Source organism: Oncorhynchus clarkii, chromosome 5, assembly GCF_045791955.1.
Source record: "Oncorhynchus clarkii lewisi isolate Uvic-CL-2024 chromosome 5, UVic_Ocla_1.0, whole genome shotgun sequence".
Taxonomy (NCBI): Eukaryota; Metazoa; Chordata; class Actinopteri; order Salmoniformes; family Salmonidae; genus Oncorhynchus; species Oncorhynchus clarkii.
In genome coordinates this window covers 70,200,727-70,226,500 of record NC_092151.1, presented here as the reverse complement: position 1 = coordinate 70,226,500, position 25,774 = coordinate 70,200,727, and the positions used below count along the sequence as shown (strand labels likewise).

Below are 25,774 nucleotides of genomic sequence, written 5' to 3'. Positions count from 1 at the left end.
CATTTCAAAATGTGGATATGGAATAATTGATACAAGGATAATGTGTAGTTTAATGTCTTGTATTTGCATGTGTATTGTTGTGCTAAATAGGGCTCATCTGGAAAATAGTTATTGGTCTCAGCATTTACTCCCTGTTCAGTAAGGACAAATTACAAACTTTCAGAACAATAAATACACAATTTATAGCATTTTACAAGTATTCACATCAAGTATTTACAGTTTCACTGACAAACAGCAGGGTACAATATAATAGGTCTACATTTAATCTGCACCCCCCATGAACAAACCCAGGTTTTATTGAACCACTGAAGGGCATTGATAACAGTAACACGGACACCAAAATAAAGGCTACAGGTAGGGTTGGACATTTCCAGGAACTTATTTCCCTGTTTTTTTCTACAAATTCTGTTTGGAGGATTCTGGATTTCCTGTTTATTCCCTCCTGATTCCAGGAACCCCCCCCCCCAACTGAGATTGTGGGAAAACCAGGGAATTTATTGAAAGTTCCCTATATGTTGAAACACTAGCAACAGGTACTGTAGAAAGAAACACGACACACACAAAAATCTGAAAATATCAGACAATGAACCTCCAAAATGCTGCATAAAAAACATTCAACACATTCCATTAAACATACCCACTGGAGGAGAGACTTTGTGTAGGTTCCACCATGTTGCTTTCATCAGATCAGTGGTCATGAAGGAAAGAAGGCTAGGTGTGACACAATGCATTCAGCCATGCAAAAACTGAGCCCCTGGTTAGACTGTAAACCTCTGCTTGTGGTACAGCAACACCTGGGGTGTAACCATTAGTCCAAAATGAGTTTCTTTGACAAATTCAGTTAAGTCTCTCCCTGTTTGGTTCCTAGTGAATACACCTGCTAATAACCCCAGGATGCAAACCAACAGACATACACTGCTGACTTCTTGCTAGGTCTCTCTCAAAAAAGAGGTTTGTCACCTCGAGATCTCCTGTTGACATGAAAGCTAAATCACTGCTGGCCATCATTTCTGCTACTCGCTCTACAGAGAGTTACTGAACAGGCCTACCCCCTGTGTGAGCTGAGGAGTTCCCACTATCTGGTGCCATCTGCTGGTTGATATTGATAACACAGATGAGCAGCAGGAATACCACCACCAGGTCATCCAGGACCCCCAGGAGGCCAGACAGGGAGGGTGGAGTGTCCAGGGGGGGCGAGGCGAGGGACACCACAGTCCCTAGGCAGCAAAGTGCCACCCGGAGGAAGAAGAGGCACACTAGCCCCCCCATGGTGCCCAGGCGGCGGATTAGCAGCTGCAGGAACAGGGGTGTGTCACACAGGTAGTCTGTCACCTAAGGGACAAGACAAACGGGCACAGGTGTGAGTAGAGGGTGTCACGGTCACCCCGCCTGGCTTCAGGTGGGACAGAGAGATCTGGCTCTTGTTCAGTAGAGCAGGTGTTCCCAAACTTTTTGTGGCTGGGATCCCTTTTGTAAATTCATCAGCGATTTAAAAATAGCATACAAGGAGTTTTACTTCGACGTCTTCAGTGCATGACTGGGCGAACCAAGTCTTGGGCCCAGTGAAAAAACATTTAAAAGACCCTTCTCTTGGCATTGAAGAGAAAAAATGTATGTCTTCAAGCTAATTTTCTGCAATTCTACACATTTGTCCATTTGCAGAGTGCATTCATGTTCAACGCATACATTTTGAGGAATACAAGAAGTTTTGAGTTTAAAATTTGATAATTGGTGGAGAACTGTAGATACCAATATCACTGTGAGCCTCCCAAGCCCATGTTGGCCAAGGTTAAGAACATACATTGTAGATCAATAATATTTGTATTGTAGTATACAGTTTTGGGGAGTAGCGAACTTAAGAGTCTATTGATGCACCAATGTGTCAATATAAGTAACATAATTTTTAAAAAACCATCAAAATCCGTCAATTTAAGCTAGAGATATGTTTTTTGTTATTGTTGCATGGGCTGAGTCTCATCCACCACATCTGCGGTGGAAGGTGGCCGAGCTGCAGAGGTGTTTGTCAGACCATGAGATATCCCGAAAATCGGTCTTCTGAACGGTTTTGTCTACAAAATAATATGACCGTTATGTGAAAAGGGGAGACTCACGAACTTGATGTTCTTCTCCCCCCACGGGTGTCACGGGACCCATCTAAAGGTAACCCATACAAATGAATGGAAGTATGGCTATATATATCCTTAATATGACAGACACTTCAAAACCGTATTCCTTTTTTGCCAGTTATGAATGTGTTGTTCAATGCTTTTCTATGGGCTATAGTAGAAATGGCCAAATTAAATATTTTAGCAAATCATTTTTTAGATATATACACTGCTCAAAAAAATTAAGGGAACACTAAAATAACACATCCTAGAATAGAATGACTGAAATATTCCTATTAAATACTTTTTTCTTTACAGAGTTGAATGTGCTGACAACAAAATCACACAAAAATTATCAATGGAAATCAAATTTATCAACCCGTGGAGGTCTGGATTTGGATTCTGATCCAACTTTGATGTAATGTCCTTAAAACAAGTCAAAATGAGGCTCAGTAGTGTGTGTGGCCTCCACGTGCCTGTATGACCTCCCTACAACGCCTGGGCATGCTCCTGATGAGGTGGCGGATGGTCTCCTGAGGGATCTCCTCCCAGACCTGGACTAAAGCATCCGCCAACTCCTGAACAGTCTGTGGTGCAACGTGGCGTTGGTGGTTGGAGCGAGACATGATGTCCCAGATGTGCTCAATTGGATTCAGGTCTGGGGAACGGGCGGGCCAGTCCATAGCATCAATGCCTTCCTCTTGCAGGAACTGCTGACACACTCCAGCCACATGAGGTCTAGCATTGTCTTGCATTAGGAGGAACCCAGGGCCAACCGCACCAGCATATGGTCTCACAAGGGGTCTGAGGATCTCATCTCGGTACCTAATGGCGGTCAGGCTACTTCTGGCGAGCACATGGAGGGCTGTGCGGCCCCCCAAAGAAATGCCACCCCACACCATGACTGACCCACCGCCAAACCGGTCATGCTGGAGGATGTTGCAGGCAGCAGAACGTTCTACACAGTGTCTCCAGACTCTGTCACGTCTGTCACATGTGCTCAGTGTGAACCTGCTTTCATCTGTGAAGAGCACAGGGCGCCAGTGGCGAATTTGCCAATCTTGGTGTTCTCTGGCAAATGCCAAACGTCCTGCATGGTGTTGGGCTGTATGCACAACCCCCACCTGTGGACATCGGGCCCTAATACCACCCTCATGGAGTCTGTTTCTGACCGTTTGAGCAGACACATGCACATTTGTGGCCTGCTGGAGGTCATTTTGCAGGGCTCTGGCAGTGCTCCTCCTTGCACAAAGACGGAGGTAGCGGTCCTGCTGCTGGGTTGTTGCCCTCCTACGGCCTCCTCCACATCTCCTGATGTACTGGCCTGTCTCCTGGTAGCGCCTCCATGCTCTGGACACTAAGCTGATAGACACAGCAAACCTTCTTGCCACAGCTCGCATTGATGCGCTATCCTGGATGAGCTGCACTACCTGAGCCACTTGTGTGGGTTGTAGACTCCGTCTCATGCTACCACTAGAGTGAAAGCACCGGCAGCATTCAAAAGTGACCAAAACATCAGCCAGGAAGCATAGGAACTGAGAAGTCTTCTGTGGTCCCCACCTGCAGAACCACTCCTTTATTGGGGGTGTCTTGCTAATTGCCTATAATTTCCACCTGTTGTCTATTCCATTTGCACAACAGCATGTGAAATTTATTGTCAATCAGTGTTGGTTCCTAAGTGGACAGTTTGATTTCACAGAAGTGTGATTGACTTGGAGTTACATTGTGTTGTTTAAGTGTTCCCTTTATTTTTTTGAGCAGTGTATTTTTTATACCTAAAGGGGTCCTAAAATGCTAAATCCAATACCTAAATGATCCATGGTATGACCAATCTTAAAACAATTCCATATGTTAGCTTAGTAGAACTAGGTTGTAGTGTGGTTGCAGCATGTTTTAATAAAGTATATGACAAGGTTTTGTGTGTTACTAGGTTGTAGCGTGGTTGTAGCATGGTTTGATAAAGGATGTGACAAGGTTTTGTGTGTTACTAGGTTGTAGCGTGGTTGTAGCATGGTTTGATAAAGGATGTGACAAGGTTTTGTGTGTTACTAGGTTGTAGCGTGGTTGTAGCATGGTTTGATAAAGGATGTGACAAGGTTTTGTGTGTTACTAGGTTGTAGTGTGGTTGTAGCATGTTAGTAAAGGTTATGAAAGGTTTTGTGTGTGGTACTGACCTTTCGAGGGGCTCCTGAGTAGCGTTTGTTGTAGTCTGTGATTTCTCCCAGAACCTCCCTCTCTTTACTATCTGACCAACCCTTACTGGACAGACGACACAGGACCTTGACCTAAGAGAGAGAGAGAGAATCCATTCCAGTTACATTCTGAATCATTATTTATCACTTTTATTCAACTTAAAGGGATAGTTCACCAAATTGTAAAATTGAATATTGGTTTCCTGACCCTGGAAGCAGTCGATCGACAAGGTATGAAATCAATCCATGCTTTGGTTTAGTTTTCCTGGGACTGTTTCCAAATGCTAACGTTTTAACATTTGTGACATAAATCCCATTAAAGTCATGGGACCAATATCAGCATTTTTTTGCGGATAATGTCTAAATCATCCAAAAGTATCTACATTTAATTGTGAAGCTCACAAAAGTCACTTATAGATGATTTGAACATGATGCTCATTTTCTTTTCAGATAACAAGTGTAATATCTTGGTAATAATGGCTGTTTCTACAGTTGGGTGTATCTTCCTTACCTTTTGTCTACACAGAGGGCAGCTTATGGCGTCCAGCCAGGACCCATGTCTCCAGTAGGAGATCAGACAGGGAGCTGCAGACAGAGAAACAAGGTAACATAAAGTACTCTATCACTTATATTTTCATTAATATCTTTACCCCCAAAACAACGATTCACCATTAAGGAAACATGGTCATAACGCTAGTGTAATATGTTTATATTATTGTGCATGAGGCGGAATGCGGGAATGAGAAAAATGCTGACAGCAGCATTAGAAGCTGTTGATGTAGTGATATGACCTTGTCTACTGCATGATCGTGAATTAACACACACTTGGATGGTGTTTAGGTGTAAAGTGTAGCTCCTATCTCTCCCACCCTCTCTCTCTGAGGGGAAGGCAGGGTTAAGTGGGGCAGGTCAGGTGGAGTAGTTATTACGTCATGTGATGATGACACAGACAATGGTGAAGGTTAGGTGAGGGAGAGAAGATTGGCTGTTGCTACTATCCTTATCAACCACTATTTTAACCCACCACTGATATACAGAAAGTATTCATAACCTTTGACTTATTCTACATTTTGTTGTGTTATAGCCTGAATTCAAAATGTATCGCAGATTTTTTTTCTCACCGTCCAAGCTCTCTCTCTCTTGTTAATTGTTGCTAGACAGCCATTTTCAAGTCTTGCCATAGATTTTCAAGGCAATTGAAGTCAAAACTGTTATTAGGCCACTCAGGAAAATTCTATGTAATTTTGGTAAGCATATATTTGGCCTTGTGTTTTAGGTTATTGTCCGGCTGAAAGGTGAATTTGTCTCCCAGTGTCTGTTGGAACAAAGACCGAAGCAGGTTTTGCCTGTGCTTAGCTCTTTTCCGTTAATTTTTTTATCCTAAAAAACTCTCTAGTCCTTGCCGATGACAAGCATACCCATAACATGATGCAGCCACCACCAGTTGCTCAGTGATGTGGTGTTGGATTTTCCCCAAACATAAGGCTTTGCATTTAGGCCAAAATGTATATTCCTTTGCTGTGTTTGTTTTACAGTATTCTTTGTCACAATTTTTGCAGGTTTACTTTAGTGCCTTATTGCAAACAGGATACATGTTTTGTAATATTTTTTATTCTGTACATGCTTCCTTCTTTTCACTCTGTCATTTAGGTTAGTATTGTGCAGTAACTACAATGTTGTTGATCCATCCTCAGTTTCTCCAATCACAGCCATTAAACTCTGTAACTGTTTTAATGTCACCATTGGCCTCATGGTGAAATCCCTGAGCGGTTTCTTTCCTCTCCGGCAACTGAGTTACAGTAGGAAGGACGCCTGTATCTTTGTTGTGACTGGATGCATTTATACACCATCCAAAGTGTAATTAATAACTTCACCATGCTCAAAGGTATATTCAATGTCTGCTTTTTTTTTACCCACCTACCAATAGGTGCCCTTCTTTGTGAGGCATTGGAAAACCTCCCTGGTCTTTGTGGTTGAATCTGTTTTTGAAATGCACTGCTCGACTGAGCTTATTTAGGCTTGCCATAACAAAGGGGTTAAATACTTATTGACTCAAGACACTTCAACTTTTCATTTTTTATTAATTTGTAAACATTTGTTAAAACATAATTCCCCTTTGACATTATGGAGTATTGTGTGTAGGTGAGTGACACAAAATCTCAATTTAATCAATTTTACATTCAGGCTGTAATACAACAAAATGTAGAAAAGGTCAAGGGGTGTGAATACCTTCTGAAGGCAACTGTAGCTGTCTATGACTGTTGTGCCACTTCTGTAATGAGGTTATTGTCAAAACAGACAGTTTTGCTTACTCATAGATAGCAAACCGAACTGGATCGAAAAGGTATTTAAAATGTGTGAAATTCTCTTGATTTAGCAAGCTTGTGTTTTGCACTTTTGGGACTATTTTGTTGATTCTATTGAGCCCGACAAACTAAGTCAAGCACACCTCAAGTTTTTCAGATATTTTCAATTTGTGTTTGACCCAGGTACGATAGCAAGACAAAGACCAGACTGACAGCCAGGTTGTCATAACAATTCCATATAGTCACCATATCCTAGGACCCTTTTAGACCATAGATGGCCTTGGGAGAGTTTGCACACGCGTGCCAAAAACATCCTTCCTATTTTCATAGTGAGCCTATGTGACTCTGGCCAAATGAGAGAGATGTGTGTGAATGTGCAAAGCCTGACTGTGTGTGATCTCCATCAGGTGGGAGCCACACACTGGGTCACTAGTGTGGCACAGGCTAGACAGGTCTTGGGGCTCTCATCATGTTACACGGATAGAAACACGGATGCTTCGTTGGCCAGACAGATGGACAGACAAAATAGTTAAATAGATCCAACCTGACCTGCTGCTGTAGTCAGTGTGTTGTATGGTACTTTCATTTGTAATGTAAATGTTAATATGCTACCTTCTGGGCTCTAAAGACCTCTTTCTATCTGTACACGTCTCTATTGGCCCTTAGATAAATCCGATCATGTGCAGGTTGTGGTGGTCGTGGTACTGTCTTACCACAGAAGAGATGGCCACAGTTGGTCTTTACGGGGAAGCTGGCAGTTTGTAGACATACAGGGCAGAGCCAGTCTCTGTGGCCCGCGGATGGACAGATCTGAGAGGAGTTCTTGGGAGAGAGAGGAATACATTGGTACAGTTAGAGATAGGTAATTATAACACCGGTTTCTGTTTCTCTGACCTCTCTGCACTTAATTGATCACTAAAGAGTGATTGGAAAGGCAGGTCCCATGTCTAAAACTGGCAAATACTGTGGCTTTTAGGAACATGAGATACACACCTCTGGAATAGCAGTGAAATAACAGCAACAAGCACCAGGGAAAAGATGAGGCCAAGGTCCTATAAATGGACCTCGGTGGACCCGATCATAAGGAAATATCAGCTCGGAAATTATCACGGTCTAAGTTAGCTTGCCAGCTGGAGGGAGCCCTACCATCCCCTCCTTCCCTCCAGACTGCCTCTCTTCTAAGCATTATTAATAACAGTAATTGTTTTTTGTAAGAGTAAGAGTTATTATCAGTTAATAACAGTAATCGTTATTTGTAAGAGTAAGAGTTATTATCAGTTAATAACAGTAATCTCAACAACTAACAACAATATCAAACTAAGACAGTGACATTACTCCGACATAACCAGGAATCATATGGGTAGAGCATCTCAACTTCTCTGTCCAACAGAACCATGTTTTGTTATGAATTTAACCAAAAGTACAATGTAATTACGCTGGTCTTTGTAGCAGCAATGATTTTAGCACTATGGAGAGTACGGCCACTATTTCTCCTGATTCCCCAGACAGTCAGACAGTCAAAACTTTGCTATACTACAATTAATGTTTTCTAATATAAAAATTATTATTGACATTGTGGCATGCGTTGATTGATACTGCAGTGTGATTATAGTGGTTGTCATGTCAGGGCTTAGAACCCTGCCCCCTAGCATTCTTAGATGTTAGGGGTCATCAGTAATTGACCCAGTATGTGTGTGTGTGTGTTTCTGTGTGGCCTCACCTTGCTGTAGGTCACATGTTTGAGGGATGTTCGGTCCTGTGTGTGTTCTGAGGACGATCCTAGGTGACCCTGACCCACTGTGACCTCAGGCAGAGGGTCACATCTGGTGGAGGAGGAGATTGGGGAGACGGGGGAATAACATGAATTACATTGTGTTAAGGTTCAAATTGGCATGCAACAATTTATTTAACAAACTATCAGCCTCCATAGCTGTTCAACTTTTTGCTTATTGATAGTTGCAGTTGACACTGAATGAAGTCAGTAGATAGTTTGTCCATAGAGGACAATACATTGTCTATAGAGGACAATACACATTTGGCATATTGCAGCCAAACTGGGATCTTATGGTGATTTGCCCAGTGCAAGTTTAGTTAGTTGGTAAAAAGCTAGTAACCAGATACTAGACACCCCATCCCCCTATACCAAGTACCCAAACTAGTTAACTGTGAAAACAATCTGGATACCAGATACACACAATCCCAAGCTACAAGACCTTTACAGTCTAAGTACCAGACACCCAACCACACCTATACTATCAGCATCTGTAGTGTGTGAGTGGGTGGTGTGTAGAGGAGAGGGTATAGGCCCTCTGTTTATGCCCAGAGAGAAAAAGACTTACCTGGGATGAGAGCTGTGTGAGGTGTGCATGGTCTGATTCATCTGGCAGCTGGAAGTGTAGGTCTGGTAGCTGTAAACAGACAGAGAGCCTGGGAGTGTCTCCTAGACACTCATGAGTGTGTCTCTGTAGACTGTGTGTTTCCCGGAGAGGCTAGAGAAGGAAATGTTTCCTGACTGCATCATTGTACACAATAAATCTTACTGGTCAGTTAATCATTAACTAGGCCTTTCGATCTGGGAGCTGACAGCTGCCTGCCTGGAAGAGACTTAGAGAGCACCAGAGCACATTATTGATTGCAGTGAATGTCAATGTACTAGGATTACATAACATAAAAGCAGATTCTCTAATATGTGATTGGTAAATGTTATTATAACATGAAATCGGTAAGGGTTCTAAACAAAAACTGGAAAGCGTTTCCATGGCCATTCCCATTTCCAAATTCTATTTTGATCATGTGACCACCCACACAAGTCCAAAGCTATACTGTTTGTCTCCGCCTTTTCAGTCTTAATAGTTTAGTGCCAACTTGGCAATGATTTACTGAAGGTTTACTGAGTTTAAAGCCTTTACCGTAAAACACCAGCTCTATGGTGAAATAGAGTTGTGAAAAACCTTGTTGCTGTCTATCAATCCATATGTATCAGACTCATAGAGATGTATAGAGATCTCTACTTGGAAATGACCTGTTTTTAGCATGGACATTGACATTAAGGGCTTCCACTAGTAGTCAACTGGGTGGGGATTCCTATGGGTTGAAGCAATCAGCCAATGATTAAAGCATTGTCATCTTCTTCAAATTGGGTTGTATGGTTTGTATATGGCCTTAAACTATATCAGCGGCATCTAGTGGCCACAATAAATTAATAACACAGAAGAGTTGGTTCAAGACTCCTGCACTGCAAGTCCTGGTAAATCACCAATCGCTTTACACTTTTTTCAGACACAAAAGAAGACGAAAATGGAGTACTTTAAAGTTAAGAATGCCTCAATGGTGCTGCCCATGCTTTCACAGACGCCGTAATGGCACAGATACAATGATGAGACCTCTATCCATCTCTTTGAGGAGCACCCCAGTTGAAAGGAATATCAAACCCTCTAAATTCCTTAGGATTCGCACAAATGTCATCATAATAGTCTTCATACATAAGTCTGTCACATTGGTACCGGTAAAGATACCGTAGATACAGATTTGCATTGCCCAAGGTCAAGATTACAACTGAATTCCCACAGTCTGACATTCTAATGAGTAATAAAGAACTGTTATCAGCAAGTGTATGTTTGCAACGTGAAAATATTCACGTATGATGTTGAACTGTTATGTCTGTTACAGCGCTTCACAGTCTGCTTCCTGGAACACAAACGTTCACCCTACACTTCTCGATCTCAAGTACAGGATAAAAATGCCTCAAAATGTCTAAAAACAGTCAATCGATTTGGCAGGGGTCAGAGGGTGAATGCTGAGCTAACAGGCTAAGAGTGACTTTGTTCTCCCTCTGACAGAGGAAGAGAAAAGGTGAAAGGTCTATTCTAGCCAGATGGGCCACTGGAGATGGCTAAAGTACAGTGTCATTTCACTAAAACACACACACACACAGTTTGTCTGCAGTTTGTCCCACATTCCTTACTAAGGCATCGTGGTTGTCCAGCAAGTCCAAGTCAAATATACATGTGGCATTACTAAGCATGCTTAATAGAGAACCTCAAATTAAATCGCTTTTTAGTCCAGGAGTAGACTTAATCTGGCTCTGGGAATCCGGCCCTATTCGTGTCAGCAGCTGATAAACAAACAGACAGTGGTCTGTTGAGTCAGATAGAGTGTATTAACTGAGTATGAGTTTAAACCCTTTACCTATCTACCAGCCAGATTATTTTTGGGGTCAAGTGCTTGAGGAAAACACCCCTCTGTGGGTCCACATTTTGACTCATGGGTCTGTGCCACCAGGTATGGTAAAATAAATAGACCCTGATTTTCTTGTCATGAGACCAGGCACGTGAGTTTCCCTCCTAATCTTATCTGTGTCAAATTAGACTGTAATAAAAAGTTAATTCCTCACAAAAGAACACACATGTGAGATTCATTAACCATTAACATGAACAGGATTGTGGGTAGCTGACTCAAACTACTCCAGGGTAGTTCAACTAGCCATTCCTTTGAATTTGTCTACACCTGACCTCAGGTTTATTGTACAGGAAATGTAATACATGAGTGGTTATGGTAAAACAGAGATTCAAGTGTTACACTTTCACAGTGCTCTTCATGAGAATCCTTGTAAATGTAAATCATTGGCTTGACTGTTCACTGTAGATTTACCATTCAGATGTCACTAACCAGTCACTAACATACACACAGCATCATACCACTGCCGGTTCCACAGCATCCCACACACAGGCTGGGTTCCTTGCTGTCATTTCTGATTTCCTTAGCGAATGTTACTTGTTTGGATAGGTAAGCAATATGGTAAAGGTATATTACCCTTGTGATTTAAATATCCACCAAGTACCCTAATTGTCACTCTTTCAATAAATTGCGAAAATACCGAGAAAAGGGAGCAAGGTTTTAGAATGAAATCCAGCTCAGATTTTTGAGGCGTTCCGCAAACCCTTGATTCCGCTCTGTGATTGGCTCCACACAGACCTGTCAGTCAGTCAGATAGTCAACCTGATTGGTCTGTCTGTTCCAGTCAGAGGACACCATTGGTGTTTCATTCCTCGTTCTTGTGCTCTTTATCGCGTCAATCCCCATCCGTCTTAACCGCGTAACGGAAAACGTCAAAGCGCGAGGCAGTTATTCACGTATGAATTTACGGTGCTTTTACTGCGCAGTGAGCAGGAAACTTATCCATATTACGCAGTTAACGTTATAGATGCAACCCCCTGCAGGTGAGGTCAAATGCAGAGGGAAGGGGAACGGTGTTGTTGTTGATGGCAGGTGCATCGGACATATCTGGCCAAACCTGACGGGGAGAAATGGAGACGGACAAAGCGGTGTTGTGTGAGAGCCTTATTATTTGGGTAAGTGCTGTCTGCGATGTCCGCTGTTCAATGCGAGAGCGCTTTAAAGCGTCTGATTGCATGAATTATTTTACTGTGTTTATCGATGACGGTATAATTTACCTGTGGCAGGTAAATTAGTGTCAGGACTAGAGCAATCAGGAAATGGCCACGATTGGAAATCCACCTGTTCTCTCCTATTTATAATTTAGGCCTACAGTAGCCTAATGTTCGCGTATTGATAAACCATTGTCGTCAGCTAGGCTGTAAGAATAGCCTGTATAGAGTATATACGCCGATTAAAATCAATGATTTATGATGGAGTTGAGCGGGGACTAGTGTGGGCGGACTGGAGCTCCGACGTTTTTATTAAAAAAAATAGGCTACTGATTTCAGTACCAAAAGAAAGGCCGGTAATTACACAATACATTGTTCTGATTAATTGCGGACTATTCGTTGGGTGCTGAAATCATTAGTTGTGTTGTTTTAAAAGAAAAATCTTAACTAAAGGTTTGAGCTCCAGGCCTCCCACGCTAGTCGTAGATAAACTCCATCATAAATCGTGGAGTTGAGTTAAATCGGCTATGCGCTGGGTGGGTATTTTATCTGAAACTACAATGCACAAAATGAGCGTTACCTCGTTTCCAGTTTTGTCTTTAGTTCTTCGACACACAACGAAAGACAACAATATCCCTGAATTCAGTTGATCCTCATCCGATTTAGGGAGCTAATCTCATTAACTGTTAGATATTTGTGGAATGTTGCTCCTTCGATTATAGCCACTGGCAAGTCAGTAATAATGTCACTTTCATTTGGGTTGATCCTAAACGCCTAATGTGAATTGTCGCACCTGTAGGCTACAGTTTATTGTGTAACCTTAATCCTTACATGGCTTGCAATAATTTAATAACATTTGAGATCATGTAAATTTGTCTTGAAGTCAGTTAGGCTATTAGGTGAGATTGGATAGTGTGCCAAGTGTTGCAGCATGTTTCTCTCCTGTAGTGGAGCTTTCCCTCCTCCAGTGTCAATAGGGGACAGAATAGGACTAGGGCTGCATCCCAATAAACTGAAGTGGCTTCCTCCTGTTTTTGGCTATCCTCCTCATTATCAGCAGCTACCTGAGAGATCTTGCCAAATGAGAGATCTTGCCAAATGAAAGCCCCTTTCTGTTGGACATTGTTTTTCTGTTGGACCATTGTTTTCAAATCTTCTGTGACTGAAATTGAGTGTGAGTGTAAATGAGGGGACAACAAAGACACTCAAGATGCATGATTTTCCTTGAATGCTGCAAGGGTATAACCAGTACAGTACACACAATGTCAGTGAATGAATAACCACATTGACTTAGTTTCCACAGGCAGCACAATTCTGAACTTTTTCCACTACTCAGAATCAGAATGGGCTTCCTGTGTAAATGCATTCATTGAGTGGTGGGGAGCACTACAGTTTACCAGTGGATGCTAAAGTATAAGTTGAGGGCACAGGACTGGGAAGGCAGTATCTATATTGTATTGGAGGTAAAAAGCCTTGATTGCAGTACTTGGTGTGGCAGGTTTGTAGTGAGTGCTCACCAGACACCATGGAGACACAGTCCTGTAAGATGACTTATTCACAAGTCCACCATAGCAGAGTAGGGCCTAGACTAGAGTACTGAAGCATGTCTCTCTGTGACCATACTCATGCACACACAACCACACCTATTTCTGACCTCATATGGCAACGCAATGTCTTAACTATTAAAGCAAGAGGAAATCCTCATGGAAATGGGAATGGGAATGACAATTGGGTTTCTGTGTTAGGTAGGGCTACTCTGCTACATGTGCATGCCAATGAAATTTAGTTTTTGATGGTTCATGACAGGGTTTGCTGTATGATCAATGCAAGTGGAGATAGATTTCAGTGCCTCCTCTGTCTCATTTATGTCCCCAGTGTCTTCCCCCTGTCTGTACTCTAATCTATGTCATAATCTTTGTTTGAATCCATCCCATCCCGTCTCAGCTCCAGACCTTTAACACTGGGTCACCATGTACAGCTGTAGCGGAGCTCACCACTGGCGTCGCCATGTCTCAGGCCTTGCATCAGATGTGAGTAACGCACACTGAATGAATCTAAACGTCTTCCCGGTGCCATGTGTTTTCTCTGACAGATGACACACACATTAATACGCGCCCCTCCGGTGACTCTTGAGATGTGCTCTGACCAATTACTGTCTGTCATATTCGCGCAGGCAAAATGGATCAGGCTGCTGGCAGCATAGAGACAAAAATAGACATGTTTAGAACTGCTAATTGTTCGCAAGATGAAAGAATGAATGCAATGAATTGATTATTGAATGTTATGATGTACACAGCTTTGCAGAACCAAAACATACACAGCTTCTGCTCAACGAACTCGAGAACGACTCGTTTGGGGTGCTGCAGTTTGAATGATATTTTGCTTATCACTCTCACGGCAGTCAAGCAATGCATTCTGCTAAGAGTCGTTCACAACCTAGTCCGATTGTGGCCACAACTCGTATCAAATGTACCAAGAAATGATCGTATTTGTATGCCTAGTAATCAACAAATGTACATTGTTTAAAGCACGATTTTACAAGTCTGTCACAAATGACACCTCCAATAAGCCCCTTATGGTGAACGAGTGGCTTGTAGAATTCAATGCTTATGCATGTGTGTTGTGTTTTGCAGAGATCCAGCGTGGTTCAGTAAAAGTTGGCTCGGTCGCATTAAAGAAGATGTTGGGGATAACTGGAGACTCAAAGTACTGAACTCCGTACTGACCTCTTTCTGCCCTTCCATTTTCTCCCCTTTTCTCCCTCTTCCTCTCTGACCATTCCTAATTTCCTTTACTATCCTCCCTCGCCAAGTCCCTTCTTCCATTCATTCCTTCCCTCCCCTACTGACCTAAAAACCAGAGTGACTGCTCTCTGTTAGCCCTGTTAGCATTTTAGCCAGCCATTAGCCTTTCAGTGCTATCATCCTCACACCAGAAAATACTCACTCAGAAATTCTTTGAGGTGTACACTTTGTTTTTCTAAAGTGAAGACTTTAACTTCTTTCTCCAGATGAACAACCTGAAGAAGATCCTTCAGATGATGGTGGATTACTACAATGAGGTAGGTAGAAACATGTTGAGTTATGTCTCATTGTAACTGTTGTATTCTGTCTATGGCACTAGGTCGTAGCCCAGCAGATCTTAAGACTTCCCCAGTTTGGTTATGAATGGTTATTACCATGGCAGCCTCACAATAGATGTTCTATTCTCTGTTACTTGGTCCTGAGCAAGAAGATCTGACTTCCTCTTGCTAGACCTGGTCCACATTATAACCCTTTATGTCTGGTTAGAGCTGTTATATTCTCTGTCTATGTCATTAGGCCTTGAGCCAGCAGATCCATGAGTTTCCATTGCCAGACCTGGTGAAGGTGGCAGAACACTCAGACCCTGTAGAACTTGGACGACTGCTGCAGCTCATACTGGGCTGTGCTGTCAAATGTGAACGCAAACAAGGTAACACACACACACACACACACGGTGCAGTCCAGTCCCAGAGACTGAACTAGAACGATTCAACAACACTATATTGTTGTATTGCCAAGACAATGACAAAGGAGTTGTCTAAATCTGAAACAGACTGGCACCCAAAACAGAAACTGTGTGTGTGTAATTCCCCTCCTTTTCTCCATCTTCCCTACATCCCCCCTCTCTCTCTGTCTCCCCCTGCAGAGTACATCCAGGTCATCATGACTCTGGAGGAGTCCGTACAGCATGTGGTGATGACGGCCATTCAGGAGGTGAGGTTTGGCCTGAGCAGGGCCATTATCTCTGATTGATTTGAAATAGTGTGACATGTACGGTAGGATCTTAGAATTGCCTATAAGTGTTAAAAATACAGTTACCAATACTGTGATTTTGTTAAAGTACATCCATGACTTCTCTTTGGCTTTAGAGAGAAAGTAATGGTAGACCACCTGTTGTGTGAATGAGTAGGACTGTAGTTGTCTCTAACCAAACCTGTACCATGTCTCTCTTTGTCAGCTGATGAGTAAAGAGAACATGGCCCAGTTTGGAGCAGAGCCACCGGGGGATGTAGAATCACAGGTGAGAGGAGGAGATCCGCTGTGTTAGGCCTCTAATAATAATAATAATATATATATATATATATATATATATATATTTATATATATATATATATTTGTTGTTGCTGACTGTGCATGTCCCTCTATAGTTGTCACTGGACAACCTGGAACAAGAGGTGAGAGGAGATGCACTGTGTTATAGGGATCTAATAGAATGCTGTTGTCTGTATTATAGTTGTTCTTGATTGCGTGTCTCTCCATATTTGACCGCTTGTCTTAGACTTGTTAGTACTGTGATATTGCTCGTCTCTCCCCGGACCTGCTGAAGTAGGCTGGCTGTAGAGAAGCTAGCTAGTGTTAAGTGTGTGTGTGTCTCTCTCAGTTGAAGAAGGCTCTTGAGGACCTGGCGGATCTGATGTCAGAGAAGGAGGAACTAGCCCAGCGCTGTCATGAGCTCGACGTACAGGTACACACATACACAAATCCACTTTCTACAGGCCCCCTAACCGACGCATTGAATAAGCTCGCTGCACACAGTCAACTAAATTAGTTCCATCAAGGTTACTGGAATGGATATTAGACTTACCACCATTTAGCTGTCACACACACAACCCTGGTATAGTATAAACATGATATTAATTTAGGATGATATCCTATCGATATTATTTTTTTTATTGCTACTGTAGGTAGCATTAGCCAGCGCTAGTCGGCTTTACCTGCGGCAAAATATTTTTTATCCTATTTGCTTGTTCTCCATTTTCTTTTTAAATAGTGACCCAACATGTTTTCAGCACTTATTTCCCTGGCTTGTCTCTGCAGCAGACATACAGTGAGCAATATGTTTGGAACATCAAATCGCACTATCGAATCTCAATACATATAGAATCGTGAGAATCACAATACATATCGTATTGACACCTAAGTATTGGGATAATATTGTATCGTGAGGTCCCTGGCAATTCCCAGCCCTAGTATAAACTGGGTCTGTTTTATGTGCTATGATGCCAGAGGCCATTGTCTGTGGCTGGTGTAGCAGAAGGGCTGTGGTTTATAGACTGGGCCACTCTGCTTTCCCTTTGCCTGCTCTCTCTGCCGTATCCTGCTCTGCCTGGCTGGGGAAAACACAGGACAGGACAGAACCCTGCTGCTGGTTACTGATTAGGTCAAGTTCATAATAGTCAAGTCCATGTAAAGGTACTGATGCTGTTGAATGGGTCTATCGTCTCGTGTCTACAGATTGAGTTGTTACAGTAGATCACCATTTTCTCTCTTCACGGACACACAAAGGTAAGTCCACATGGCTGCATGGCTGCTCGTCGTTGAGGCAGACTAAACACATCTAACGGTTGGTTGCCGTGGCTGACTAAAATATCTCTATCCTCTATTGCTCTCTGTCACTAACGCGTATCTCCAGGTGTGAAATTAAGAATATACGGCATCTCGGCAAAACAAATAGTGGGGCTGCGCCGTACCAGTAAAACATGAGCCTATCACAATAATGAAAACCAAATGTCAAATCTATAGGCTATTACACCATTATTAATCATTACCACATGTCAGAGGCATTATGAATTAGGGAATGGACTTGAAACGGGTGGTATAGCCTACGCTCCAAAATGCGATGTGGTTCTATGAGAACGCAGAGGTTAGTGGCCGACACGCAGAGAGTGGATGCATAAATTCTGGCCTAATGAAAAGATGTCTCTTTCCATTCACCACTGTTTGATGTCTGGAAATGTGTTGGGAGTAGATGAACGTGCACGGTAAAGGAAAGGAGCCCTTTTGAAGTGATTGTTTGACAATCGAATGACAGCGTCATGACTGGATGTGTTTATGCAACAATAAAACGTGATACATTTTAAAAGTTAAATGACAATCTTCAGAGATCCTATTGAATTAATAGGGATTCTATATGTAATTCTATGATTAGGTGGCAAATATAAAGATCAAGTCAACATAAAAAATTGGAGGCCCCTTACACTTCAGTGTAGTGGTGCCAAGCTTCTAGCAAAATGTATTGCGCTTAGAATTAAAAAGGTATTGTCAAATATTATTAATCCTAATCAGACAGTTTTTTTTACATGGGAAATAGAATAAGACGAGTATTGGAAACAATAGAACATTGAAAAATCTAGAAACCAGGCCTGGTCTTCATAGCTGATTTTGAAAAGGCCTTTGAAGTATGACTAGAATTTATATATAAATGTATGAACTACTTACATTTTTGAGAATCTCTTATACAATGGGTTAAAGTTATGTATAGTGTAGTAACTCCAGGTGTAAAATAGTAATGTCTACTTCTCAGAAAGTATTAAACTGTCAAGAGGCGTAAAACAAGGTTGTCCACTATCTGCATATCTATTAATTATGGCGATAGAAATGTTAGCTATTAAAACTAGATCCAACAGTAATATCAAGGGGCTCGAAATCAAAGGCTTAAAAACAAAGGTGTCATTGTACGCTAACGACTAATGTTTTCTTTTAAATCTGCAATATAGATCCCTACACAACCTCAAGAGGATCTAGATCATTTCTAGATTACAACCAAACTATAATATTACGTATTGGATCACAAAAAATACAACTTTTATATTACTGTGTAGTTTACCAATAAAATGATCTGATTGTGAAGTGGACTTATTCAGTATTCATATTGCAAAATAAATTATGTCAATACATTTTAATAGAAAGTTAGCAAAAATAGGTAAGATCTTGCTACAATGGAAAGGTGAATACTTGTCTATTTGTGGAAAAATCACCTTGATGAATTATTTAGTCATACCGCTGACCTATTTACTGATGGCCCTGCCTACACCGGACAACTTATTTTTGCTCATAATTAAAAAAATGTTTCCACTTTATTTGGAACGGCAGGCCAGCCAAAATTTAAACGGTCCTATTTACAGTACATTCGTAAAGTATTCAGACCCATTGACTTTTTTCACATTTTGTTACATTACAGCCTTATTCTAAAATGGATAAAATTGTTTTCCGCCTCGTCAATCTACACACAATACCCCATATTGACAAAGAAAAGTGTTTTTTTTATTTACATTTTTGCAAATGGATTACAAATAAACTGATATCACATTTACTTAAGTATTCAGACCCTTTACTTGTGTGTGTGTACACTATTCCCAGTTATTGTCTCTGGCATAAACCATGACTAATGAACAATAGAGGAGAGAGTGTGTGTGTGAGGGAGGTAAACTAACCAGCCATTCAACCTATTCACTTTCTCATTCTGCATGCATATGTGAACATTTGTGTTGTACCACTGTATTGGATGAACTGTAAAACATGGTGGATTTGATAGTTATGTTAGCACTACTAATTTTGGGATTGAAACACAGCCCACCTCTGACCCTGGTTTGACCCTGGTCAGGTGACAGTCCTTCAGGAGGAGCGGAACAGCCTATTAGCTGAGAACGATGTGCTGACGGACCGAGCCAATCAGCTGGACGCGTTTGATGATCCAAGCACGCCCTCCGGACGGAAACACAGCCAGCTACAGATACAGCTAGAGACACTACAGGAGGAGAACTTCAGGTGTGTGTGTCAGTGAAAACACATTGCACTGGGACGACGCTTAGAGTAATTCAGCACAGCGCTTAGATATCACTCTCTGTGTGTGTGTGTGTGTAGGTTAGAGGCAGCTAAGGATGACTACCGGATCCACTGTGAGGAGTTGGAGAAGCAGCTGATCGAGGTCCAGCATCGTAACGACGAACTTACTAGCCTGGCCGAGGAGTCACGAGCACTTAAAGACGAACTCGACATCCTCAGGTGTGTGTATGGTGCCATTCCAGGTCGTCTTTATTGCAGTTGTGCTGCATGGATGTGAAAAGACGACCTGTAATGACTCCACCACCTCTCTCTTAATCCTATCTGTAGTCTGTGCTGTCTGCATTGGCTAACAAGCTAATCAGAAGACCCTGCCATCAATTGAGTTGATGGAATACTGGTGTATAAGTGGGAGACAGGAAGTGGTTAGTTAGAAGCAAGGGTAGACCAGTGAGAATGTGTTTGTTTTGGTCCTTCGCGGTGCCCGTTTTATTTATTTCTCTTTTTATAAATTGAATGAAATGAAATTCTCTGTTTTGTGTATAGGAGCTGTTCAGACCGTGCTGTGAAGCTGGAGGCATCAGTGGAGACATACAGGCGTAAACTGGAAGACCTGGGAGATCTGAGGAGACAAGTCAAACTGCTGGAGGAGAAGAACATGACCTACATGCACAACACTGTCAGTCTGGAGGAGGAGCTACGCAAGGCTAACACTGCCCGCGCACAGCTAGAGACATACAAGAGACAGGTGAGATATACTAGAAACAGGATCATTCCTGAAGTTGTCCCCTCCCTTTTGCACTATAGATCTGACAGCGCTGGGTTGGGGAAAACATGGCGGAACTCTGAAGCTTTTGCCCTCACCTACCAAGTCGTCTCTGAGGAGACATCATTTTGGAAGGACAAAAAGCCAATCAGGGGGCTTACTAAAGCTATTTCCTGTTTCCTGCCAGGTCCAGGAGCTGCACCGGAAGTTGTCAGAGGAGTCTCGGCGGGCAGATAACCTGGCCTACGAGATGAAGAAGTTTGAGGAGAAATACGACGCTGTGATGAAGGAGAAAGAGGTACGGACTGGATCCCAACACTTTCTACTGCAACCTACCTGGTCCCTCTGATATGCAAACACAGTAGGGGAAGGAGCTAAGGAATGTTTTGGACAAGGCAATAGTCTGATGCTATTGGCTTATCTCCTCTCTGTCTCCTGATGTTGATGTCATTAGAAGATCATCATTGAGCGAGACTCTTTGAAGGAGACCAATGAGGAGCTACGCTGTAACCAGGCTCAACAAGACCAGCTCCGACAAGCAGGTAGCTCATTGGACCATCGCATTGACAATGTAGACTGGCTGTTTGGTGCTGTGTGATTGGAAAGTGAAGGTTTCTTTGATAAATGGTGTGGGCACATTCAACATTGCTGCTGACTTTAAATGGGAGTTGAGACTAACTGATCTACAAATCATATTGCTTCATAAATAACTATTAATGTTATTTGTAAATCAGTCAGTCACAATTGACCCATGATACATCACAGTTTTGATGCTTTCCAACACGGTCTGTGTCTCTCTGAGGCTTACAGATACACATGGTTACTGATCTGATCTCTCACTCTTCACAGGGATGGCAGGGATGCCAGCTGGCAGTCCAAGCCATGATAACCTTGCTGCTGAAATCCTACCTATAGAGTACAGGTAATCATTTAATAATTGTGTTTTGTGTGTGAGTCGCTGACTGCACTAACTGTGTGTCCTTGTCCATACAGGGAGAAGTTTATCCGGCTCCAGCATGAGAATAAGATGTTGCGTGTGCAGCAGGAGGGATCAGAGAATGAGAAGATCTCTGAACTACAGACACTGCTAGAGGAGGCACACCGAACACGCTCTGAACTGGACACTGAGAACAGGTGTGTCGGTGGCACTAGCTGGCTCACATTTTCACTTGTACTGTCTTGGATGTTTTTACTTTCTAGTTGATGGTATTCTACTTCCTGTGTGTGTGACGTACTTCCAGGTTAAACCGGGAGAGAGTCACTGAGCTGCAACAGCAGGTAGAGGATCTACAGAAAAGCCTACAGGGCCAGGGGGCCAAGACTGATGATGTGAGTTACACACTAGACAGTACATGCATAGACTTTACACATACTGTTATGTCAAACATTAACCCTGCATACTGAACAGGAGCAGCTCTAAGGTAACGGTAGCTGTGTTCTCTTCCAACTGCTCTATTTTCAGTCTCACCTGAAGAGGAAACTGGATGCTCATATGTAAGTATGGTGCATACCGCTTTGTGAGACCTCCATGTTACTCCAAAGAGATTGATGCATAAAATAAGGTGTTTTATTACCCAGGGTGCAACTGAATGAGGCGCAGGATGAGATCATGAAGAAGAAAGAACTGCTGGAGGACCTGCAGCCAGACAACACACAGACCTGTGAGTACAACTGTAACACAACCATAACATTGGCAGTATAGTTTTCAGAGAGCCCCAGTGAGTGGTGTCTGTGTCTGTCCCTTAGCTCTGAGACTGGAGGAGCTGATGGCTGCTCTGAAGAAGAAGGATGATGATATGAGAGCCATGGAGGAGAGATACAAGATGTATCTGGAGAAGGCACGCAACGTGAGTTGTCATTCCTTCCGCTCTTATCCAACTAGCAGCTGGACAAAAAGTGTGGAAAAAGATAATGTCTCTATTTGGTTTTGCTCTCACCCGTGATGTCTGATGAAGCCCTCGGTCTCTTTCTGTGCTGTAGGTGATCCGTGCGTTGGACCCCAAGCTGAACCCAGCCACAGCAGAGATCCAGGCTCTGAAGAACCAGCTGATGGACAGAGACAAGAGGATCCTCAGTCTGGAGGTAACGCTGACCTTTAAACCCTGGCCTCTCCTTAACCCTCAGCCAGGAGGCACTCATTCACAGGGGGATCTATAAGATAATACTATAATACTCTATAATACTCAACCTCTGGTATTGATAGTCTTTTACTCTCTCTGTCTTTCCCTCTGTAGAGGGAGTGTGAGCAGGCAAAGCTGAGAGAGTATGAGGAGAAGCTGATTGTAACAGCATGGTACAACAAGGTTAGAACATGAAATCTGAATAGACGCACATTAGACCTCATATTTCCTTTGAAAATGAATGACAGGAATGTACAGTTAACATTTGTAATCTCTCTTCCACTCCCTCCAGAGTCTGAGCTTCCAGAAGCTGGCGATCGAGGCCCGTCTGGGGGGTCGCTCCACCTCTATGGTGCCCCCCGGTCAGTCCTTCCTGTCCCAGCAGCGCCAGGTCACCAATGCCACCCGCAGGACCCTCTCTGTCAGCGTGCCTGCCACCACCGCTAACTAGACCTGGGATGGGTGACTACTTAGGTGGGCCACCGTGTATGCAGGCTAAAGTTAGACCATGATTAGTTTAATAAGGTGTGTTCGTGCTGGGCCGGAACAGAAGCCTGCTGACACGGCAGCCTGCTGACATGGCGGCCCACTAAGACCGGGGTCTCCCACATCTGAAGGAAACAAACAAATGGCTCCTCTCTCACTCCCTTCCACAAGTGCACACTCAAGTGACCTTAAGCACACTAGCTTTCAGCCCCTGGGGAGGGGACAAGCATGCACTGACTGATGTGAACATGAGCACTTGGTCTAGTTAGGTTCCCTCTTCCTCACTGATACACTGTACAGTAATATACCCCACAGTAGCACACAACAGCACGGTTGCTTATAATCACCTGGAATGAGTTTGGTCTGAGTTGACAACCCTATCCACATGCTTTATTAGCTTTAGCCTAGCACAGAACACTGACTGAGCCCTTCAATATACCTGTGTTAGTCTAGATAGCATCAAGCTCTGACTGGAATGCCTATTGAACTAACCTTGATCTCGACATCCTGACACGCTGTATATTGAGTCTGGGATATGTCATTTATTCCGTCTATGAATGCGCAAGAAAATACAATTGGAGCTTGTAAGACATGTGGTCTTTAAATGGCTTATTTGAATGCTATTACCAGCTGAATATAAGTGATATTCTAAAATGTTTTCATACTTTACAAAATGAAGAATCAACAACACTATGCAGTTAAAGGATGTAACAAACACCCTATTAACCATTGGACTACAGAGAGAGTTTGACCTCTGATCTTCCTCCTCTGTGTTGTCACAATCACCAGGGATGAATGGAGCACAGATAACTGAGAAATAGGTGTATTTGGTGCTGGCCACCAAACGTCCTTAACTAGTTTCTTACACAAAAGTAGGAAGTCTATACTGCAGACCTGTGTCAATATCCTGTGATGTCATACTGACATACATCTCTGGTGCGGCAGCCTAGAATCAATTAATCAAATCAGAAATCCAGGACTATTTATGGTATTTATTTTCTATGTGTTAACTGTGATCTGTACTAGAATTTACTGCATGCTCTAACGGAATACTGTTGGGCCTTTATATTCTCTGAATGTCTTGTCTAGATGAGTAGTAAGGTTTCAACAGTATAATCTATACAGCACTACTGTTATCAGGGTTCAAACACCAGCTTGGCATTTATGGGCCAGTTTCACAGACCCAGATTAAATTAGTTAGGTTATGAAATGTGGATTAATTAAACCTTGTCCTGGATGTATTGCATCTGCAATTGTGGACACAGCTCCTAGATTTAAATATTATTCCTCTCTGATGAAGTGAAAATGTTGTGACAACCTCTTTGAATGTCTTTAAATTTGTTTGGGCACATTAGCCTTCCTCTGTACCCACAACGCATTTGGGGATTGAGTTTGATGCATCTTGGCTTGAGGTGCACTGGGATAACTGAATGAAACAATCGTCTCTTTAAAATAGCTATCCACTGATGTTATGATCCATACTGGGTTGGATTGTTAGCCTTATAGTGAGGCTTATTTTAGCTCAAGGAAAGCAATTAGCTAGATGTTGGATTTGCTGTTTTGAGAAAATGTGAAATTCTTATGTCATGTGCTGCTGCTTACATTTTATACACACACTTCAGCTAAAATGATTTGGACTCTAGAGCAGCGTACAAAGCTGATTTCACGGCATAGTTTTTTAAAACTTTTTTGCAGTGGATAGTACTTGTATGTCTACTGATTCACATACATACAATGCCATGTATACAGAGATCAGCGCAGCACTAGGAAATGAGATCTGAACAACGCTGTTTGGATAGTAGGCTACTTGTTGATTGTGTTAGTGGGAAAATAAGTGTGAATAATGAAAAATAAGTCTGAAGGCCTTTTCATGTCGTGTACAGAATAAAGTCTTTTCAAAGCGTTGAGTTTGTTATGGACTGAGAGTACCTAGTCACATTCTTTGTGGAATTCATATTTCTATTTTTACTCCTCACTTTCTATTCAAAACCAAAAGTGACCCTCCATAACACATGTAGGCATTGCTCACATTTCTTAAAGCAAACCTTGTCTAACTTGCCAGCTATGCTTTTTTTACTGCTACATTGACACTTGGATACAGTAGGATATAGGCCTACATTTAAACTATATAGAAAATGTTAATGTAAAGATTGTTTACATTCCTTACTCCTTTCACTATGTCCAGTATGTTCATTAGAAACTGATGCTCTCTTTACCCACTGTGTAATCACATATGTCACACGTGCCGAATACAACAGGTGTAGACCTGACCGAGAAATGTTTCTTACAAGCCCTTAACAATGCAGTTAAGAACAATAAAAGAGCAACAATAAAATGAGGCTATATACAGGGGGTACTGGTACCAAGTCAATGTGCGGGGGGGTAATTTCATTGAACATTTGTTTCACCATCATTAGCGTTGTTGATCTGCAATATAGTAGTACCAGTTCTGGCCCAAAGGTAGAGGTGTACCACATTTACCTTTTGTATGTAGATGTTTCTGGGGGCATTTAATGGTCCTGAAATACTGCTCTGCTTGTCATGGCACATTTCACCATCCAACTGTTACGTAAAAATCAATCATAGATTAGCCTCTGAACTGGAAAGACCAACTTTGATGGCTGGATCATGTATAATGGGAGTTAACCATTTCAATACACACACAGATTTACAGTATTTGTATTCACTTGACTGACTTGAGTCCTGTTAAAGAGCCCTTTGTGTAAGCATTTTGTGATGGCCCCTGATCAGAGAGAGAACGGACAGCTTTGTTTAAACTGGGTTTTATGTCAGTTATGTAACTTGATGTTCTAACTCTGTTTAGAT

At 42.3% G+C, this 25,774-nt stretch overlaps 2 protein-coding genes across 3 annotated transcripts; one reads left to right on the top strand and one right to left on the bottom strand.

The window, feature by feature from the left end:
* Window positions 1–47: 47 nt before the first annotated feature.
* LOC139409311 (E3 ubiquitin-protein ligase RNF170) lies at window positions 48–9,110 on the bottom strand. The gene is made up of 6 exons (XM_071154257.1): window positions 8,943–9,110; window positions 8,324–8,426; window positions 7,317–7,425; window positions 4,809–4,882; window positions 4,280–4,390; window positions 48–1,332 (listed from the first exon to the last, which is right to left on the bottom strand). Exons 1-6 carry the CDS (start codon window positions 8,981–8,983, stop codon window positions 1,033–1,035), a joined length of 738 nt encoding a protein of 245 aa, XP_071010358.1. The 5' UTR covers window positions 8,984–9,110; the 3' UTR covers window positions 48–1,032.
* A 2,687-nt stretch (window positions 9,111–11,797) lies between these two features.
* LOC139409310 (hook microtubule-tethering protein 1) lies at window positions 11,798–24,853 on the top strand. 2 transcript variants are annotated; one of them, XM_071154254.1, is made up of 23 exons: window positions 11,798–11,954; window positions 13,935–14,020; window positions 14,624–14,696; window positions 15,001–15,051; window positions 15,311–15,443; window positions 15,660–15,727; window positions 15,972–16,034; window positions 16,162–16,188; window positions 16,395–16,478; window positions 19,398–19,561; window positions 19,658–19,798; window positions 20,123–20,324; window positions 20,530–20,640; window positions 20,797–20,884; window positions 21,192–21,264; window positions 21,336–21,476; window positions 21,584–21,671; window positions 21,805–21,836; window positions 21,921–22,003; window positions 22,089–22,189; window positions 22,323–22,424; window positions 22,577–22,645; window positions 22,755–24,853. In XM_071154254.1, the coding sequence occupies exons 1-23, from the start codon at window positions 11,910–11,912 to the stop codon at window positions 22,911–22,913; spliced, it is 2,184 nt and encodes a 727-aa protein (XP_071010355.1). In that variant the 5' UTR covers window positions 11,798–11,909; the 3' UTR covers window positions 22,914–24,853. The 2 variants fall into 2 exon arrangements, with proteins under 2 accessions (XP_071010355.1, XP_071010356.1); XM_071154255.1 differs by lacking the exon at window positions 16,162–16,188.
* The last annotated feature ends 921 nt before the right edge of the window (window positions 24,854–25,774 follow it).

Excerpts from the sequence above, each read along its gene's own strand:
- LOC139409311 (XM_071154257.1), bottom strand. The coding sequence starts at position 8,983 with ATGAATCAGACCATGCACACCTCACACAGCTCTCATCCCAG. Across the intron at positions 8,427-8,942 it reads TCACACAGCTCTCATCCCAG|ATGTGACCCTCTGCCTGAGG; the intron begins GTAAGTCTTTTT and ends CTCCTCCACCAG. Across the intron at positions 7,426-8,323 it reads AACATGTGACCTACAGCAAG|AACTCCTCTCAGATCTGTCC; the intron begins GTGAGGCCACAC and ends CTCTCTCCCAAG.
- LOC139409310 (XM_071154254.1), top strand. The coding sequence starts at position 11,910 with ATGGAGACGGACAAAGCGGTGTTGTGTGAGAGCCTTATTATTTGG. Across the intron at positions 15,052-15,310 it reads TGGTGGATTACTACAATGAG|GCCTTGAGCCAGCAGATCCA; the intron begins GTAGGTAGAAAC and ends CTATGTCATTAG. Across the intron at positions 15,728-15,971 it reads TGATGACGGCCATTCAGGAG|CTGATGAGTAAAGAGAACAT; the intron begins GTGAGGTTTGGC and ends TCTCTTTGTCAG.